The following is a 21,120-nucleotide window of genomic DNA, read 5'->3' on the forward strand; positions in this document are numbered from 1 at the left end:
TTTTATTTTATTTTAATTGTGCATGTGATTTTATTTCGTTATTTGATTTATTTAATTAAAATAAGGTACCCGGACTTTAGCTTTTATGTCAATTACTCCAAAAAATCACAAAAAAAAATCACTATTCTTAATTTTGCCCCATGGGGGGGGGGGGGGGGGGGGGGGGTTTGTCCCAATAGCGGTTTCAGTTTTTATTGAACAACAAAAAACGATTCATTCTGCCCTCTTAGTCACTGAACTTTTTTCTTCCTAAGGATAGCCAGTATGCACACATCTAAATCTTACCAAACGTAGCTTTTTTTTGTTCTCAGAAAAAAATATGTTTTCCTTAAGGGTGGAGTTGCACCCTAATTACCATTTTTTGGAAGGAAAACTATTCCACTCATATTGCAATTAAGTATATTTCACAGAAAACTGGAAAGGCTGGACAGTTACTGTGCACACCGAGTATTGCAAATGTTTAACCTGCATGAAGAAAATGTTCTATCCTCAAGATGCCATTATTTTCCAGCCTTTTTTAGAAGGCCTCAAAGTGTAGCACATGTAACCTGAGCTACCTACTGGCATAGGCATAAGGATAGCCTATCCTGCAGGCAGACCTGGTGATTTTTAACATTGGCGAGGGTCATTTCTTAGCTTTTTCGGAACAAACTGCTTCTTATTACAGTATTGGAAGCCTTTCAAAGTCAAATTCAGATGCGGTCAACAGTTCATCAACATTTCATCAGTTCATCTGCTCAGTGGATAATCAGTGGATAATATCATGTGACGTATGAATTCTAACCCTCCCAGGCCTGCCAAACTAGTAGGTCTAGCTGGGGATTGTGGAGATAGACAAGTATCTATTTCAAACCAGCATCTCTATTCTGATCTCTTGCTCTGCAGTTGAACTGGAATGCTCTCTGAACTCTTCCCTTTGTACACTTCAAATCCGATTATTGGCCACATCACAGGTTGACATGCATATTTCGAGCTCTGAATCATCTTTTTGTGAAGGAGAGTGAACGAACACAGACCGGTTGCAATGGAGTGCAAAAGGCCAGTTCAGGCCAATGTCTTTATGGATATTATAAAAGATCTATGACATCATGGTACTCAAATCATTTCTGTGGGACTGTTTCACAGCTTGGCTCATCGTGTAGGACCTGTGGTAAGCATGAAGAAAGACTCTTCATCAAGGTTTTTCAGTTTAACAACAGAGATTCCCATTGGATTGTTATACCTTTAAATGACATCTACTGAGTCAGTTCCCACTGGGCACAGACGACAGTTCAACGTCACGTTTTGATTTATATTTGGTTGAGTTTGTCAACTAACGGTGAATTCAACAAAACATTTCACCATGATATAGGATTTAGGTGAAAAGTTGAGTGAAATAAATACGGAATTCCCTTACTTTGATGACTTTTTGCAAATCCAGTCAGTGTTCCACGTTGATTCAACTTCATCACATAGATTTATTTTGTTGAAATTTCGTGAAAACAATGTTCATTCAATCAGTTTTTGCCCAGTGGGTTATTACAAGACTGCATTGTCCAATTACTGTGGAATAAAGACAATAAGCACTTGTTGTAAAGAAATACTGTGTGTAAATACTGGAGTGATGTATGATTGCTAATAAAATTGTTCATAGACAAATTCTGTATACTGCGTCCATGTGTATAGGAAGTAAGTTCATTGAAATGAAGTTGTTTTCAAGTCGTTGAAAAAATGGCCAAAAAAATACGTATTTTCAACTTTCATTTTCAACCAAAACCGAATGTAAACGGACATCCTTGTAAAGTCGTCTTTTCAGCGATATGAAATATACATATTTTCCACGACCTGAGAAATATGTATTTTCAATGACCTGAAAAAGTTGTCTTTTCAACTTTCAACCAAAACCGAACTTAGATTGGACGGAGGGCACAGTCATTTTTTTCCACAACGTTGTGTTAGGTGGGTAGGAGGAAATGATGTCATACTGAGTGCTATAGACGGGTTCAAATAAAATGTGCATACTGTACTAAGATCAATACTTAATTGAGGATGGAAATGTGTTTATGTTAAACTCTGTAGTGAAATAATATACAGTTCACTGAGTGTATAAAACATTAGAAACACCTTCCTAATATTTTACATTTTACTAGGCAAGTCAGTTAAGAACAAATTCTTATTTTCAATGACAGCCTAGGAACAGTGGGTTAACTGCCTTGTCAGCTCAGGGATTTTAACTTGCAACCTTTCGGTTACTAGCCCAATGCTCTAACCACTAGGCTACCCTGCCGACCCAATATTGAGGCACACCTGATTTTGCCCTCAGAACAGCCTCAATTCGTCGAGGCATGAACTCTACTAGGTCGTAAGCTTTCCATAGGGATGCGGGCCCATGTTGACTCCAATGCTTCCCACAGTTGTGTCAAGTTTGCTGGATGCCCTTTGGGTGGTGGACTATTTTTCAAACGCACAGGAAACTGTCGAGCATGAAAAACTCAGCAGTGTTGCAGTTCTTGACTCAAACCGGTGCACTTGGCATCTACTACCATACACTGTTCAAAGGCACTTAAATCTTTTGTCTTGCCCATTCACTCTCTGAATGGCACACATACACAATCCATATCTTAATTGTCTTAAGACTTAAAAATCCTTCTTTAACCTGTCTCCTCCCCTTCATCTACACTGATTTAAGTGGACTTAACAAGTGACATCATTAAGGGATCATAGCTTTCCCCTGGATTCTCCTGGTCAGCCTATGTCATGGAAAGAGCAGGTGTTTTGTAATGTTTTGTACACTCAGTGTATATTCACTTTAATACAATTTATCTTGTACAAGAGTACAACATTTCAGGTATTTTATGGCAATGTATTCAGTGGTCTTATAAATATGACAATAGTGAGTGTATTAGCATAGATAGCTTTCCTGCTATTGTTGTTATTGTTTATGGCAAGGTAACATTCTGTTATAGATGGAAAATGAAGTCATGGGATTGAAGGGGTTTTGTTTGCTTCAACCCTCTGAAGCTTTATTAAGAGATGGTCTGAAAGACAGACCTAGTTTCAAAACAGTGACCTGGAAAATTGTGCTAAAGGTGATACAGTCCCAGGAACAGCCAGATGACTCACACTAATGGTGCTTTCAAGACAACTGGGAACTCTGAAAAAAAACCTGAGATCAAATCATGACGTCAGTGATCGTCAGGTTGAAAAGTCGGTGCTTCAGTTGGATTACTGTTCAAAACATTTTTTTTTAGTCAGAGCTCGTTTTTTCAGAGTTCCCAGTTGACGTGAACTCACTGAAGTCGGAAGTAGGAGATTTCCCAGTTCCGAGTTCCGAGTATCCAATTGTTTTGAACGCGGCATGTATTCTTCCATTGCTGTCAGTGGTCGTGCCATAACAAGGAGTCTGGGTGTTTGCAGCCTGGTCTCACAGACAAGACGTAACATAATACATGTACATTCGGTACTTTCTAATTAGTATGATATGTCACGTTTGGTATGGTTACATAAGACAGTAGCTTACTTAAGACAAAAACGAAAGTGGTTGGTCGGACAACTTGAGCATTTTAGCTGATCAGCAACTTTGCAACTACTTAGCATGTAAGCTAACCCTTCTCCTAAACCTAACCCTAACCCAAACTGTAACCCTTTCAGTTAACCCTAACCCTAACCTTAACCATTTAACCATGTAACCTAACTCCTAACATTAACCCTAACCTTAACCATAACCCAGGGTTTCCCAAACAGTCCTCGGGACCCCAAGGGGTGCACGTTTTAGTTTTTTTGCACAGCTGATTAAAATAATCAATTAATCATCAAGCTTTGATCATTTGAATCAGCTGTGTAGTATTAGGGCAAAAAACAAAACATGCACCCCTTGGGGTCCTAACCCCTAACTCCTAGCCTAGCTAACGCTAGCCAGCTAGCTAACGTTAGCATTAGCCAAATAGTCACCTAGTTATTGTTAGCCACAACAAATTGGAATTTGTAACATATCATGATTTTCGCAAATTCGTAACATATTTGGTTTTGCAAATTCGTAACATATCATAAGAATTGTAATTTGTAACATATCACACGCAATGGAGGGACTGCGAATTTACATACAGAATTATACTAAATGCTCTGAGACCAGGTTGGCAGGTTGGCAGGTAGCCAGGCAAAGGAACAGAGCCTATTTCCAAGAAACAGAGCTTAGATGGCTTTGAAGATTTGAAGATTTCATCACATTTCCAACAGTCTCATGAAAACACCAAAGTCTTTGTAGACCAATTTAGAGTTTTTTTTATCTACTATTGTCATCGTTCTCCCAGTCTTCAAATTAAGTACAACATACAGACATTTAATGTCTTGTGTTTGATTCTATAGATTTGTTAGGTTTATTTCCAAATAGCGGAGTAAAGGAATACATTTGGTTTTAAGGTATTTTGGTATATAAAACATTTTATATTTTTTGTTATTGTTATGTTGTGGCACCGTTTGAAAATGGAAAACCGTTTAATTAAGAGATTTCATTTGAGTTTCTGAGACGGTCATATTTTACATTGAGGAAACGTATATTAAATGTTGGCATTGTGATGTAGGCATATTGAGCTTGACGGGTGGACAAACACCAAACAACCCCAAAAATGTTAACAAACAGTCAGATATAAGTTTTGTCCACAGAGTTGCAATCTCAGGCCTTAGGTGGCCACTGCTAGTGTTCTAATGTGTTTTTCACTCTCATCCAGGGCCAGTGGGAAAATGCTTTACCTGCATGAAGAACATTCAGAGGAGGACTCCATGGAACCCATACTCAAGCCTGACCTCCCCTGTACTGTCAAAAGCCTCTTCTCTGGGAGACTGCAACTCCCCCTTCTGTCCCGCTGACACTCCCCCCAGGACGTCAGAAAGAGGGCAGAACAAGCACAGCCCGTCTCCAAGTCCTCCTCGCTCGGCCTCCAGTTCACTAGGAGCCTGGAAACCATCACCGGCAGCTTTTCCAGGGCTCTCAGTAAGTGAAATGTTGTTGGGTTTTTTTGCTCTTGGGCCCAATTCCAAACCAATTTATACCTCTTTCCTCATAGGTCTTTCGTAGTCTGGTTATTTGTTTGGAATGCTGGGGCTTTCCAACCCTCTTCTCCCTGTGGTGTGGTGCAGAGTGAGTGGGAAAGGTAGCAGATGAAGGGGGGGGGGCTATATTTAGATGTTTAGTTCCTCTTAGTTGGAGTAGTGCTTTCTATATCTTTCGTGCTATGCTTGCCTCAACCTAAAAAATTAATTACAATATTTTGATACTTTGAAATAGTAAAATGGTCCTAATACAAGTCCTTGCTGACTCCCGATAGCATATTATTGGATGCAATATGCACAGGAAAGAGCCCTACTGAATAATTAAGGACATTGCTTGGCTCTGTTGAAGGTCTGGTATGAACAAGCTATAGAAATATCAACTTCATTCTTGACATGACTTCCTCATTCAATGGAACGCCATTTTCCCAATAATGATCTATGACAACTCTGCAACTGCAACTACAGAAATTAAATGTAAATTACAGGGCCAGCTCCAGGTATAGGCTACATAGGTGGTCACTTAGGGCCCCAGGCCACTAGGAGGCCACCAAAGCCCCCCCCAAAAAATAAAAAAAATAATATACACTGAGTATACAAAACATTAAAAACACTCAGCATTGACAACAATGCCTCACAGTCTTTATATGCTTCTCACTGTGACCATATTGTCTGGTGAGACGGCCATGTGCTTGCATGTTAAGTTGCGAGTGCAGTTTTGATGCAGTGCCAGGGGAATTGAAGTGACTGGGTTGGAAGCTACGATACACTCTCAAACTAGTATGTAGTTCAATGGAATCTAAACAAAACTTGATCAATCCTGTTAACGTCAAACCTTTAGAACTGGGCGTTAAGAGTGTAGTACTCTTAACAGTTGGCACTGTGCATTTCTCTTAACTGTATGGATTGTGGCTATGTATAGCCTTTATGTTGACCTAACTGCTGAGATCTCCAGTCATCGTCCTCATGCTTGTTCTCATGGGAAGCATTAGCATTCTATCGAAAGCAAAAATATGCCATCATGCGTGTCCTGCTAATATCCCTGTATATGGTCAGGTCATTTTGGTCTGGTTAACACTGAAAACCAGCTGTGTTTAAAGGGATAGTTTGCCCAAATATAACATTGTTATTATATTTTCTTGGAAGTAGTCCAGGGGCCAGGGGTGACTGCAACCCAAAATGATGCTTTCACTGGCTAATATTAGCGTTGATTATCCTCCCCAAAAATTGGGGTAATTTGTGCCCACTTTAGCATTGTCTGAATTGCAAGCCAAAATCAACTTCAGCTAAAAAAATGTAAAAATTATTTTCACGCAACAAAAGTATTTCAATTGAGCTGTATTCAATACTTTCTTAAAACAAACCTTGGTGATCTATTGAAGGCTAATTTGAAGCGTTACTCTTGTTTACGAATTAACTTTAGAACAGCAGGTTGGTTCAGACATTTAATCATTTACCCTGAGATGGTTGTCTGTGGCTGTTAGAAAGTGGTGTGTCGGTCTCTCCTAAAGGGGTCAATTAGCTCTTTTCACCACTGTCCCATTGTTAAAGATTGGTGTTCTTTAATAAGGACACTCATTGACAGTTGCGAGAAAACCAAAAGAGCCTGTTTTTAAAAGGCAACACTGTCTTAGCCTCTACCCGGCTGGCTGTCATAGGTTCCTCCTGCGTCAGATGTTCTGACTCCTAGGTTATTCTGGGGAGCGCGGTGCTCAGCTGCAAGTCGTAAGATCGCAGGAAAACCTTTTCTCTTTTCCTCCTGATAAACAAAGCCCCCAGGGAAGCGAGTACCCTAGTCACAGATAGAGAGAGCCATCGTGACAGGGCCCATGCTCTTTATAATTCTATCTACCCTGACTTTTTTATAGTCGCGGGCCCTTCATGTGACTTTTCCTGGTAGACTTGTGAGCATGTGAAAGGCAAAATGGATAGCAATAGCGCTAGGACTTAGACCAGAGTAATGTTAAGTTGAGCAGGGTTAATGTTTATACTCAGAGAAATTGAGAGAGGAAGTTATTATGGAGCATAGTTTGAAGTGGACCAGTGCTATGCTCTGGCAAGGGGAGGGGGAGGGGGTGATCTGTCATGCCTCTCGTTCACTGTAAATCAGACGTCCATATTTAGTCGGGAGGGAGGGAGGGAGGGAGGGAAGGCCTAGCAGTTATGTAAACAAAAGCCTGGGCAGGCAGGGGAGGGATTGCACTGCGCTAATGTTTGAGTCCATTAACCACGACTATGATCTTTGGAGAGAGACAGGGCTGTTTTCAAATAAAGGACAGGGTCAGATAGAGCGCTGTCTAGCTTTTTCAGGTGCTCTTATCAGAGCACTTTCTAGAGTCAGTTTTAGTTGTATCCCTGACTAATGGAGCGATAAATCCAGGTTTTACTGGCCTCTGCGCTGACCAGTCAGTTTTGTGAGAGGAGGATTAGAACAGCCAAGCTTCAAGGTTGATCAGATTCACCAGGACAGCACAACCAAGCCAGGACATTTACATTTTTTGCTTTTTAGTAATTTAGCAGACATTTTTATCCAGAACAATTTACAGGAGCAATTTGTGTTAAGTACCTTGCTCAAGGGCACATTGACAGATTTTTCACTGAGTCAGCTCAGGGATTTGAACCAGTAACCTTTTGGCCCAACGCTTAATCTCTAGGCTACCTGCCACCCCCAGGACGAAGGGACAGGGGGAACCAGGATCAAACAACTGAGTGAAAACGGCTGACGCCATGAGTGAAGCATGCTCTGAGAGCTCTGAGGAGGAGCGGTCCGAAGAACAGTCTGAGGAGGTGTCGGTCAGCAGGCTTCCGGTCATCCAACTCAAGCCCAGATCGCCAGGCACATCCCCCAAGATGTCCCCCCGTGACTCCCCGCGTGGGTCACCCCGAAACTCCCCGCTGCTCTTCAGGAAGCTGCTGATGAACCGGAGCATTAGTCTACAGAGACGCTTCACTCTGGCCCACACTCCCAGGTAGAGACCTCCTTGTGTTCCATGCCTGTTTTATCTGAGCTTGGGGTCCCTCAGGGTTGTGTGACTACCCTGTTGTGTTTCGAGAGCAAACTTTCAAAGGTGGTAGAAGAAAAATCTTCGAGACCCTTTCTAAAGGTGATATGAAGTTTAAGTCAGCAGTGAGGGTTTTTTATACTGCAGCTAACAATTACTTTTGAAAGTACTGACTTGTGCTGTGCTTGAATAGATGCCTTTGTTGTGTATGAGCAGAATTTCCTCTGGCCCGAGGTGGTCTAAATTAGTCGGAGCCTTGTTTCTTTGTTGTGTTTTGCACATAGTAACTGTTGATTTGAAAAAATATTATGGATTCTTTAAAGTTAGGAGCTTTTATGAAATGGTTTTACAAGGTCCTCTTCATACACTAGAGTTGTTGTAATAAACAGATTTACACTCAATATTATGGAGTATAAAATATTTGTTCTCTGGATTTTGCTTGTTTAATTTAAAAAAAAATCTCATCCCCTCTTTAATCTGCACACGTGTCTTTGTTTTTCTTGTGGACTGACAAAACAAATTAGATTAGGTGACCACGATATTCTTCAAGTAGGACTCCTGAGTGGCGCATCAGTCGAAGGTACTGCATCTCAGTGCTAGAGACGTCATGACAGACCCTGGTGTCACAACCGGCAGTGATTGGTAGACCAAAAGGGCGGTGCACAATTGGCCCAGCGTCGTCCGGGTTAGGGTTTGGCCGGGTTACGCTGTCATTGTAAATAAGAATGTGTTCTTAACTGACTTGCCTAGTTAAATAAAGGTTTTAAAAAAAACAACTCCCATGTAAATTTGCATTTAGTCCGTTTTTGGTTGGTCTGCCAAATACTTATTCGTTGGGTGCTCTGCTGAGGTGGAAAAAATATAGGACAATTATGTACATTTGCATTAAGCCTACAACATACTATATACATTTACTGAAGAAGTGTTACAATTGTGTGACCTGAGTTTTATTTGTAGTTCAATATACAGTCCTTGAACATGGGCTCACTAATGACAAACTTGCCATATTTCATTTTTATTTGTATTTGGCAGTTATTAAGGCAGTTATATACAATTTCAAATATTACATGACATTACATTTCACAACACTTTACCAAACACATTGTGTTCCTTCAGTCCACTACTCTAATAACACATACCTACAATACAAATCCATGTGTACATGTGTGTAGAGTGCGTATGTGTGTCTATACCTGTGTGTGTCTCTTCACAGTCCCAGCTGTTCCATAAGGTGTATTTTCATCCGTTTTTTCAATCTGATTCTACTGCTTGCATCAGTTACCTGATGAGGAACAGAGTTCTATGTAGTTATGGCTCTATGTAGTACTGTTCGCCTCCCATCGTCTGTTCTTGACTTGGGGACTGTGAAGAGACCTCTGGTGGCATGTCTTGCGGGGTATGCATGGGTATCTGAGCTGTGTGCTAGTAGTTTAAACGGACATCTCGGTACATTCAGCATGTCAACACTTCTTACAAAAACAAGTAGTGATGAAGTCAATCTCCCCTCCAATAACGTGGTCAGGCCTAAGTTTAAGACTCTCTTTGAAGTGGAGTCATACAGTATACTCAAGTTCTTCTGCGTTGTCAAGTACAGATGTGTTTCTTGACTAGGTGGCTTTTTGTCATACGCAGCGATTCGTCAACTTTTCTGCTCGGAAACTAGAAAGCAACGTGATGCGTGACGTCCCCTGAAAAGGCAGAGCCACGCTCATTCTAGTAGGACTTAATGAGGACAGCTGCCTGATAGGGACGCTTTTCAAGCCCTTTTCTGACTAGTGTAACGGATGTGAAACGGCTAGCTTAGTTAGCGTGGGCGCTAAATAGCGTTTCAATCAGTGACGTCACTTGCTCTGAGACCTTGAAGTAGTAGTTCCCCTTGCTCTGCAAGGGCCACGGCTTTTGTGGAGCGATGGGTAACGATGCTTCGAGGGTGACTGTTGATGTGTGCAGAAAGTCCCTGGTTCGCGCCCGGGTATGGGCGAGGGGACGGTTTAAACTTATACTGTTACATTGATGCTGTTGACCCGGATTACTGGTTGCTGCGGAAGAAAAAGGAGGAATGTCAAAAGGGGGGTGAGTGTAACGGCTAGCGTGGGCGCTAAATAGCGTTTCAATCAGTGACGTCACTTGCTCTGAGACCTTGAAGTAGTAGTTCCCCTTGCTCTGCAAGGGCCGCGGCTTTTGTGGAGCGATGGGTAACGATGCTTCGAGGGTGACTGTTGATGTGTGCAGAAAGTCCCTGGTTCGCGCCCGGGTATGGGCGAGGGGACGGTTTAAATTTATACTGTTACACTAAGCCTATTGGTAGGATTCGTTTAATGAACCTGTTACGCCATTCCCACAAGTCATAACCCATGATATTGATGCAAATCAAATATTTACTGTGTTTGTGTTGAAGAGACGAAGCAGCCGGGCCGATTAAAGAGCACTTGACCTTATTTGCTTAGGAGCGAAATAAACATTTTGTTGGGTAGGACATATTTTTTCAAACAGCAAAACACTCACCAGGTTTTTTTCTCATATGTTTGTGACAGTGTCTGCCTCAGAGGGATGGGTGTTTCCAGTTTATACACCATGTGTTGCTTGTGCAAAGTGCAGTTTAGGAGAATGGAGAAAATTGCACTCATCAACATCACACATCTTCACAAGAAGTAAGAAGTAAGCACACAGGACTGTTAAAGAGGTGTCTCTGAATTGTTGTAAGCAAGGTAACGTATTTCAGCAACCATGAAAAACGTAAAAACCCTGAGACTGTTGACATGGTACAAAACCTTGTCACCTATGTGGAGGTTAGCCTCTAATTCGCATATAAATAAACATATGTTTTTTTTTACGGGTTCATACATCTTTATTACATTTTATTGGTGGGATCATTTTGCTCGGGCATTTAAGCATTACTCCTAATGGTCCTGCCTGTGAGCGTGTGATAATAACCAAGAAAGGCACTCCATCTTTATGGTTTATCTCAGATCTGTCCATCTCATGGAAATTTTGACTTTTTAAAACTATAATTAGAACGAGGGACCATCCTGTAGGGACAGAGCTTTATAAAGGACTTGAGCCCCTGAGAATGTACAGTGCCCCTAACAATGAGAACGAAACAAGCTGTTGGAGATGAGTTATAGCAGGATGGCTGGATAAGGGGACAAATTAAACAAACTAGCAGTCTTTTGGAAAAACGTACAGACAGGCAGCTTAAGTTTATCAGGGCAGGAGACGATAAATGTTTAAGTTTGAGGGAAATGTTGGAGACCATGTTGGAGGAAACCACAGTAGTTCCTTCCGGTGTAATGTGATGTTTTGTTGTCAAGCATTGTGCTTTTTGTTGATTGCCTTAGAAAAACGGCTGGACTGACAGGCACTTCCCTAATAAAAGTGAGTCACAGTATAAAAAATGTTTTAAAAAAAAGTAATTTCTGAGCGATGAATGAAAGTACTGCACCTCAAACTGGTTTTTAGTTGATTGTTAGAAAAATACCTTTGACTGGGTCAAAGTCAGGTGAGGCATTCTTTTTTTTTCATAGTATTGATGCTTGTTTCATTAGCAACACAATTCAATCATATGCTACTTACTGTATGTTGTTCAGTCCTGTTGTTTTGTCTGGTCTTGAGGATTGTTAAGTGCTGCCCGGCGTTAGCAGGCGTAAAGTATCAAGGCCTGACCCCAACGGCATTCACTTTCAAGTGCCTCCAGGTGGTTCAACTCTCCTTGCAGTTGCTTTACCCTCTGTATGACATGACATAGTGCAAAAACCCACATCCTTGTCCTTTTACACTGATTGTGCTCAGGTTAATCCTTTTGTTTTGGGGTACGGTTTTTCGTTCTCTGTCTAGGTCACCAGACAGTTGTCTTGAACACAACAGTAGCCTGTTTATAGTAAAGCAAGGCTCTGGGTGTGGTTTTACAAGGCTCTGGGTGTGGTTTTACAAGGCTCTGGGTCTGGTTTTACAAGGCTCTGGGTCTGGTTTTACAAGGCTCTGGGTCTGGTTTTACAAGGCTCTGGGTCTGGTTTTACAAGGCGTTGCACAGTGTTCCGCTAAAAACGACATCAGGGCCAATGTTTGAATCATGTTATGGATCCAAATTGTCCCTCGCTTTTTGAAATTGGACAAACAATTAAACAATGTAATGCCTCTAATTTCCACCAGAGGCTGCTATATTATGTATTGTAGATACATATTTTTGCCTCTGGGTTTATGCTCAGACTGTTGGATTGATGTGTTTCCTTGACAGTAATCCCGTATGTTGCCCACCCATGTCGTAGTCACTCTGGAGCCTCATGCAACATACCGTACAACATGCCTGCCCTCCTTTGATGCAAACCAGCAGCAGGAGATATTTGTTTCATGTAAAAATGATCTTACTGCTGCAGAGGAAGCATGACCATAAACAATATGAGTCTGTTTTCATGTGAATAACTTGAGGACTCATAACCAAGGGCACATTCAAGGACATATGAAGAGGGGAAAGATGATTATGCATTTACGCTGAGTTTACTAAACAGACCTTCCTAAAATTGAGTTGCACCCCCCCCAACTTAATCTTTTGTCTTGCCCATTCACCCTCTGAATGGCACACATACACAATCCATGTCTCAATTGTCTCGCGGCTTAAAAATGATTATTTCACCTGTCTCCTCCATTTCATCTACACTGATTGAAGTGGATTTAACAGGTGACATCCACTATATATACAAAAGTATGTGGACACCCCTTCAGATTAGTGGATTTGGCAATTTCTGCCACACCCGTTGCTGACAGGTGTATAATAGTGAGCACACGGCCATGCAATCTCCATAGACAAACATTGGCAGTAGAATGGCCTTACTGAAGAGCTCAGTGACTTTCAACGTGGCACCGTCATAGGATGCCACCTTTCCAACAAGTCAGTTTGTCAAATTTCTGCCCTGCTCGTGCTGTAGGTGCTGTTATTGTGAAGTGGAAATGTCTAGGAGCTGTAGCGTGTAGAATGTAAAAATCTTCTGTCCTCAGTTGCAACACTCACTACTGAGTTCCAAACTGCCTCTGGAAGAAATGTAAGCACAAGAACTGTTTGTCAGGAGCTTCATGAAATAGGTTTCCATGGCCGAGCAGCTGCACACAAGCCTAAGATGCCAAGCGTCTAGAGTGATGTAAAACTCACTGCCATTGGAGTCTGGAGCAGTGGAAACGCGTTCTCTGGAGTGATAAATCAAGCTTCACCATCTGGCATGACAAATCTGAGTTTGGCGGATGCCAGGAGAACACTTCCTGCCCGAATGCATAGTGCTAACTGTAAAGTTTGGTGGAGGAGGAATAATGGTCTAGGGCTGTTTTTCATGGTTCGGACTAGGCCCCTTAGTTCCAGTGAATGGAAATTGTAATGCTACAGCATACATTGACATTCTAAACGATTCTGTGCTTCCAACTTTGTGGCAACAATTTGGGGAAGGCCCTTTGCTGTTTCAGCATGACAACCTGCTCCCTTTCAATTGCTACCATGGTTATGCACATGCGTTTCATATTTCTTCTGTAAGAAACATGTATTTTAAACCCTATCCATATAGGCCAATTCCCATGAGTGTAAAGGGTTAAACAAGCAGCATTTGCCAGAGTAGCCTGTGCTCAGACTATACATATAGAATAAACACATGCGCAGAAGCTTCTGGACTAGTGCACGTAAAAAAAGTCTGATCCGCAGCCGCTCCATAGTTTAAGCACTCAGACAGAACTCCATGTCCATGACACCTCCCCCTCCCATTATCTATTGGATTTTTAAAAAACACAGTTTTATTGAGCTACTGGGGTGAGTTGCTGCTGCCTCATTTGGAAGCAGGTCAGTCCTATGAGTGCGGCTTGTAGCGGAGCTGTAGGGAACTGGACGAGGCATCCGTAGAGGACCGCAATGGAACCTTGCATCTGGGTTTAGAAAATACCTCTCTCCTCCTGCCTCCCCCCTTCACTAGCAGAGTCCTGGTAGGCTTCAGCAGTACAAACTGGCCCCTAGCACCATTCAGACTGCTCCAACTTCTCATCTTATGACCCTCTCTCTATCTTTTCTTTCCTCTCTCTCTCTCTCTCTCTCTCTCTCTCTCTCTCTCTCTCTCTCTCTCTCTCTCTCTCTCTCTCTCGGCAGAGTTAGTGTTGTTGTCTGTTATTCCAAGGCGGAGTAAGTGTTGTTGTTTCTTGTTTCAGGCCAGAGTTTAGTCCCAGTAGTTTCAGAAGAGAAGAGAGGAGAGTCTGATATAAACGGTTGAGGGGCCACACACTCCTGGGAGCATTTTTGGGATTATTTTCTCTCTGACTCGATTTTTATAAATTTCTTCAAGGTTGTATTTGAACAAAGAAAGAAGCAGCTTCTGGGCTCTAGAACAGCGCAGTATTTGTTTTAAGGCGACTTTTGGACCCTATTTGGAGGACTCTCGCACCCCTCCCCTGTCAGTCCTCTGGCTATTGGGAAGATTGAGTTTGCTGTTAACCTATTTAGGAATGCGAGGAGTAAAAGTGAAAAGTTTATCTCAGCTTCTTGCTGGTGAGCAGAACGGAAAACAAGCAGGGAATTAGCTCCAGACCTGTGCTGACAGCTGATATGAGCCACAATTTAAATTGATTTTATTTGGCCCGTTGGTAAACTCATATGCTTTCTGAGATGGGCTCCTAACAGGCATCATTCTGCCTTTTTAGGTGTGTTAACACAGAGTTAGGTGAACTTTATCAGTAAAAAAAAAAGGACATATCCCCACTGCAGGGACCAGATCCTGTAGAACTTTGGTAGCTCAGTTGAGCTTTCTGCTTTTCAATGAAGGCACTACTTTATCATAACATGTTCTTCTTCTCAGGAATTGCATGGACACAAACCAGCCCTAACATTTGCGTGAAAACCTGTTATTGACCGTGCAGAACTTGAATTAATCCCTCTTGTGTCTCTGCTAGATGCAGTAGGTGTAACTTGGTTCTGCTTTTGTGGACCGATTGTTCTCACAAGGTGTACCATGTTTAGTTTGTAACTGAACAGTACCAATAGACATTGGACATTCACATTCAACCAGGACAGGCCACATAAATGTTGCGGTCCATTCTGTTCATCCCCTGTCATCTGAAGGCTGTTGCATCTCTGAATTCCACCGATACCTTTGGCTCTTTGAAGTAGCCGGCACAATGATGAACAAAGACTCTCGCTTCCCCAGGAAAGCTGTGCATAGCAACACCTCCTCTCGAAGGCACTCATGCATTGGGTAGGTACAGTCCTGTGGTGTAAGCTGTTTGTTGTGATGAGTTACTTGCTGACACAACTGTACTGTGTGTGTGTGTGTGTGTGTGTGTACTGTACAAATACTAGGGCTGGAAATTGCCAGGGACCTCAAGATACGATATTACCTCAAGATACGATATATCACAATACTTAGGTGCCGATACAATATGTATTGCGATTCTCACAATTCTTGCGATTCTATTATGTATTGCAATTCGATACCACGATTTGATGCTCCAAACATTTGGCTCACTGTATGTCTGCTGCAGAGAGACAAGAGAGAGCATGAGAAAATAAGTTTTGATCAGTCATGGAAATAAAAGTCCTGAAAACATGTTGGCTCACTATTTAAGATGAAGATGGAGAACAAGCTGTAGGATGAAAAATACTGGAGTTTTGGCGCAGGTACCGCCAATTGCGCTCTTAGAAAAAAGGGTGCTATCTAGAACCTAAAATGTTTTTTTGGCTGTCCCCATAGGAGAACCCTTTGACGAACCCTATTCGGGTCCAGGTAGAACACTTTTTGGTTCCATTTAGGACCCTTTCCACAGAGGGTTCTGAATGGAACCCAATAGGCTTCTACATGGAACCAAAAAGACTTATCCCATGGGGACAGCCAAATAACTATTATGGAACCCTCTTTTCTAATATTGTAGCGCTAGTTAACGCTACCTACCAACAAAACAACATTTTACAAATCGATATTTGGAGTCAAAGTATCGATATAATATGGTATAAATATTATAGCGCAGTATATAACTGTATCACCCCCCCATCACTAACAAATACTGGACTGTATGTTCTCTATCATAAGTTGTTTTTCACATTCCTTACGCATGACAAATGATTACAGTTTTCTTTCTCCCTGTAACCAGTAAGACATAATTAATCCCCATTAAATAAGGATAATGATCATGAATTAATCCTTAATAATGATTTGTTATGCGTTGCCTCTTTTTTTTCACCTGTTGGTTGGTGATACAAAAGGGTTTCTTATGTAGTGGATCGTAAACCTTCATAAGGTTCTCATCAAGGAATATTATGGAGAAGTAGACTCCCCTCCAAATCATTGTATCTGTTAACAAAGTTCCACTGCTGTACAGAAAGAAGTGCTCTCCCTAACAGTTCTAACATATTGCACTTGTCTGCATTTGGTTTCAGTTGTATCACTTTGTGCTCACTTTGTGCTCTATGCCTTTCAGGGAAGTTGTGATATGCCACGGGATTGTTATTTATAGTAACATACTCAGCATTTTAGTTGGTGCTAAAACACCCTCAAGTGGGTGGCAAGAGAAGCCAATGTTGAAGCCAAAGATCTGTAATTTGGTGGTGTTGCTATTCGTTGTTTAGTTTCAGCAGTTTTCTGTGGTGTGTTTTCAATGTTTTTATGGAGCGTTTTGGAGTGTTGAGCATTTTGTTATGTTCTAGAGCATTTTGTGATGGCACTGTAGTCTGGCTGTGGTGCGTTTTCGCTATGGTCAGTTTTGTAGTTTCACTATGGTGCGTTTTGTAGTTTGGCTTTGGTGCGTTTTTGCTATGGTGCGTTTTATAGTTTCACTATGGCGCGTTTTGTAGTTTGGCTGTGGTGCGTTTTGTTGTTCTGGGTGTCCCACCCTGAGGGCGCTGGGACCGGGGTATCGATGGCACAGCCAGTGTCCATTGATGTCTTTCCTTGGGGGGGCAATGGGCCGCAGCCAAGCAGAGTCACGATGATCAGACACGCCATGATCCCATATGAGGATAGACCCCTTCACCACACACACACACACACACACACACACACGCACACACACACACACACACACACACACACACACACACACACACACACACACACACACACACACACACACACACACACACACACACACACACACCATGAGGGTTACCCATGTCAAATCCCCAAGTTTTCCAAGAAAATATATTGATACTGGTTTATTAACTAAATAATAAAATAATAAAAAGCCAAAGTTGAAATGACATATAGCCTAATCCATTATTCCAAAATTCGCATTTTCACTCCTCGACCGTGAGTTAAATAAATGAGAGACATGAAAATACGATGGGGGAGCTTTAGTAACTCTGTCTTCTGAGCTCAGTCTTACCCCTTTGCCTCCAAGCAGTCCTCCAGCTGTGATTATGGCACAATCATATGAGCAGATCAAAGACAGAGATCTAGCGCACAGACAACAGAACACTCGCCCATAATATGACCAGATTAGTATCGCCACAGGTCTTGCCGCATGTCTCGCCAACCCGTTCCAAAGTGGAGTTCATGTAGGGATTAGGGAAGTCTAAATTGGTGCGATAGGAAACATTTCAATCTACAAAGATTCTCGTAGTCTGTGACAGAGTTTTACAACAGAGTTAACAGAGAGTTATTCCGCAACAATATATGGTATTATTTTATTGTTGTTCATGAGAATAACTATTGTTCATGGTTCTATTTCACTATGTAATAGTGCTGTTCAGGAGAATAACTACTATTCGTGGCTCTATTTAACTATGTAATAGTGTTGTTCATGAGAATAACTATTATTCATAGTAAATCAGTCATGTCGATTATAGAGTTACAGTGTACATGTTCAGGGAAAGCGCCATATAGGGTGACTTAATAACGGGTTGGTTTATCCTTTGTTTTGCTTGCCACTGGAGCCTGCCTCTCTCTGCCCTACATGTCATAGTATAATTCTGCTGGCTTCAGAAATCTTTAGCCCCCAATAGTGACAATCCCTCTGAACACACAGACGTGAGCGCACATGCACTCACGCACACACACACACACACTTTCTCCCCGGAGCCGAGACAAAGCAGTCTGTTATATTCTAGATGTGTTCCCAACCCATCACAATAGAAGCTCATAAGCTTGTTCTGGTAGTACCAGGCCACCATTCATCTCTGTAACATTTGGTATCAGGACACCGTTACGACTTGGAGACATCACTGGCATCATTTTTCTAGCAGAGATGGATGGGATTCACTGCAGTTCGACACCATTCAAGTCAACTAATAATACATTGATGGTACAATTAACGAGGTGCAATGGAAGAGACAGTTATTCGTTCTGGTCTGAAAGGAATGTTTGGATTCCTAATAATGAATTGCCTTAGTCCATTCTGTGTTCTACGTCTATGATCTAGGCCTAAGGGCGAGTTAGTAGAAGAGATGATCTGTTCTGCTCTTTCTGTCTAGTTTTCAGCGAGGATCTGAATAGGGGTGCTAATAAGAGATATCTAGGGTGTCAAGCGAGGTAACGCAATTACAGGACAACAGTGTCAGTGTCCACAGGTTCCCAAAATAGCCCCCAGCCCAGAATAGTCGATAAGCGCTGCTGTGGCTAGGCACTGTCCATGTGCGTCAATGCTCTGCTCCATATTTTCAGCATGACTGATTTCCCCAATCACCCCCCCCCCACCCCCTTCCCAAAGCACATCGATCCAGTCCAGCGTGGCTGTTGGCTGGCCTGGGCCAACTCTGGCTGTCACCGCGCCAAGCCGCCGCTTCCAAGCCTCCCTCCCTGTTAACCTCCCTATTGTCCAGACCCAGGTCACATCAATGAACCACAATTAAGACATTGTGGCAAATGTCTTTCAGTTTATATTTACACCATGTCGACTGAGAAATTATTGAATTTATTAAGTTGAATTGTTTTGGGTCATGTTTTGATGACGATAGCGTGATTGGTTACAACTAATTTAGAGCATTTTAGTAAATTGCCTTCAACGGATAAGATTCGTAGTGTTAAAGTAGGATTTTGTCCTGATAGGTGTCAGAGGGATCAAGCATCTAATGCCTTGCTTTGTAGTGTTCTAACAAGGTATTAACTCTAAGCCCTATCTGTTCAGTCCTGACCTGGCCTCTGTATTGAAGCCTGTTCTGTTCTCTCACATGGCATGTGGTTGTTGCCCTGGGTGTTGTGCAGGTATCAGGGCACCAGGACTTGTTTGCGACCACTAGAGGGAGGAAGTGTCTAGCTTTTGCATGGAGACTGGCTGAGCAAAGGAACAGTGGTTGTGGGAACAAACTGTGAGGATTATTCCTCGTTTTGCTATCAAGCACTCATCAAATCAACGTTTGTTGGTCACGTAGCCAGATATGCAGATGTTATTGACAGGTGCAGCAAAATACTTGTGTTTCTAGCTCTAACAGTGCAGTAATACTTGTGTTTGTAGCTCCAACAGTGCAGTAATACTTGTGTTTCTAGCTCCAACAGTGCAGTAATACTTGTGTTTCTAGCTCCAACAGTGCAGTAATACTTGTGTTTCTAGCTCTAACAGTGCAGTAATATTTGTGTTTCTAGCTCTAACAGTGCAGTAATACTTGTGTTTCTAGCTCTAACAGTGCAGTAATACTTGTGTTTCTAGCTCTAACAGTGCAGTAATACTTGTGTTTCTAGCTCTAACAGTGCAGTAATACTTGTGTTTGTAGCTCCAACAGTGCAGTAATACTTGTGTTTCTAGCTCCAACAGTGCAGTAATACTTGTGTTTCTAGCTCTAACAGTGCAGTAATACTTGTGTTTCTAGCTCTAACAGTGCAGTAATACTTGTGTTTCTAGCTCTAACAGTGCAGTAATACTTGTGTTTCTAGCTCTAACCGTGCAGTAATACTTGTGTTTCTAGCTCTAACAGTGCAGTAATACTTGTGTTTCTAGCTCTAACAGTGCAGTAATACTTGTGTTTCTAGCTCTAACAGTGCAGTAATACTTGTGTTTCTAGCTCTAACAGTGCAGTAATACTTGTGTTTCTAGCTCCAACAGTGCAGTAATACTTGTGTTTCTAGCTCTAACAGTGCAGTAATACTTGTGTTTCTAGCTCTAACAGTGCAGTAATACTTGTGTTTACAGTAATACCTAGCAACATATACTGTATATATTTTTTAAACAATACACACATAATCCAGATTTAAAAAAAAATGTTTTATGTAGGATGAGCCATGACTAGAATAATATATACATGGAAAGTGGGTGAAACAGAGCGCAAACTGTCATGCACAAACACATAAACGTGGAAATACACACATACCTAGCCATGGTGTAATCTCAGTGCATTAGTCTGCCTGGCCATGCTTCAGGGGTGATACAGTGACGTGGGGACTGTGACTGTGCATGCCTGGGCCAGATAGGGTTACATAGAGGAGGGCTCCAGACCAGGGCGGGGCCGGGTTAGGTTGTGCAGCCCACTCCTGACGAGTCCTCAGGCCACTCTGAGACCCCCTATCACTGACAGATGGCAGTTTATGATTCATACGGTGACACACTGATACCAGAGTACATGCCATAACATAACATTTGACATCCCTGAGACATATATATAGGCTTTGGCAAGTAACATACTCGAGCAGGTTCGCTCCTAGCTGAGTGACAACCGTTTTGGCTTTTTAATTTTTTTATTTAAAGCCAACACGTTTAGCTAATATAATGGGTGCTGTGACAAAACTCTCCCTCTATCCTTTCAGTGTTTCCTCCTGCGCTCATTTTTTTTCTGGCATAATCCGATTTGTGTCATTGTTTCCTTTGGCAGTTTACGTTAGTAGGGGTCTACGCATGGCACCAAATGTTACTTTTCAACTTGAGCAGGTCCATTAGTTTTGATGTATGGGGATGTTGTTGGCCAACGCAGCCAGCGTTGCGGCGGCCCCAGACAGGCACATCACCATTGAGTCTGGCTCATGCGGGCCAACTGTAGCGTTCCCTAGGTTACTGACCAATGCCTATAGACCAAACACTGAGACAAGTTCTACTGTTCACTCTTGAGCTTTTTTAGCAATCAGGTGATTTGACAATATTAAAATGAAGACAGAAAAAGACAGACACAACATGTGACACTTGATGCCCTACTTTTCACTTGGTGGAATGCCTATTG

At 42.0% G+C, this 21,120-nt stretch overlaps 1 protein-coding gene across 6 annotated transcripts in view; it reads left to right on the forward strand.

Moving 5' to 3' along the window:
- The first annotated feature begins 7,226 nt into the window (after nucleotides 1-7,226).
- The window catches only part of LOC139387501 (3',5'-cyclic-AMP phosphodiesterase 4C-like), a 57,321-nt gene continuing 43,427 nt past the window's right edge, over nucleotides 7,227-21,120 (forward strand). For 2 of the 6 annotated variants that reach the window (XM_071133753.1, XM_071133756.1), the window contains exon 1: nucleotides 7,614-7,994. In XM_071133753.1, the coding sequence (XP_070989854.1) occupies nucleotides 7,753-7,994 (242 nt within the window). In that variant the 5' untranslated portion in view covers nucleotides 7,614-7,752. Of the gene's footprint in view, nucleotides 7,995-14,211; nucleotides 15,242-21,120 lie in introns of those variants that run through there. The other 4 variants (XM_071133755.1, XM_071133757.1, XM_071133762.1 and 1 more) reach the window with 4 other exon arrangements.

This window comes from Oncorhynchus clarkii, chromosome 28 (assembly GCF_045791955.1).
Source record: "Oncorhynchus clarkii lewisi isolate Uvic-CL-2024 chromosome 28, UVic_Ocla_1.0, whole genome shotgun sequence".
Lineage (NCBI taxonomy): Eukaryota > Metazoa > Chordata > Actinopteri > Salmoniformes > Salmonidae > Oncorhynchus > Oncorhynchus clarkii.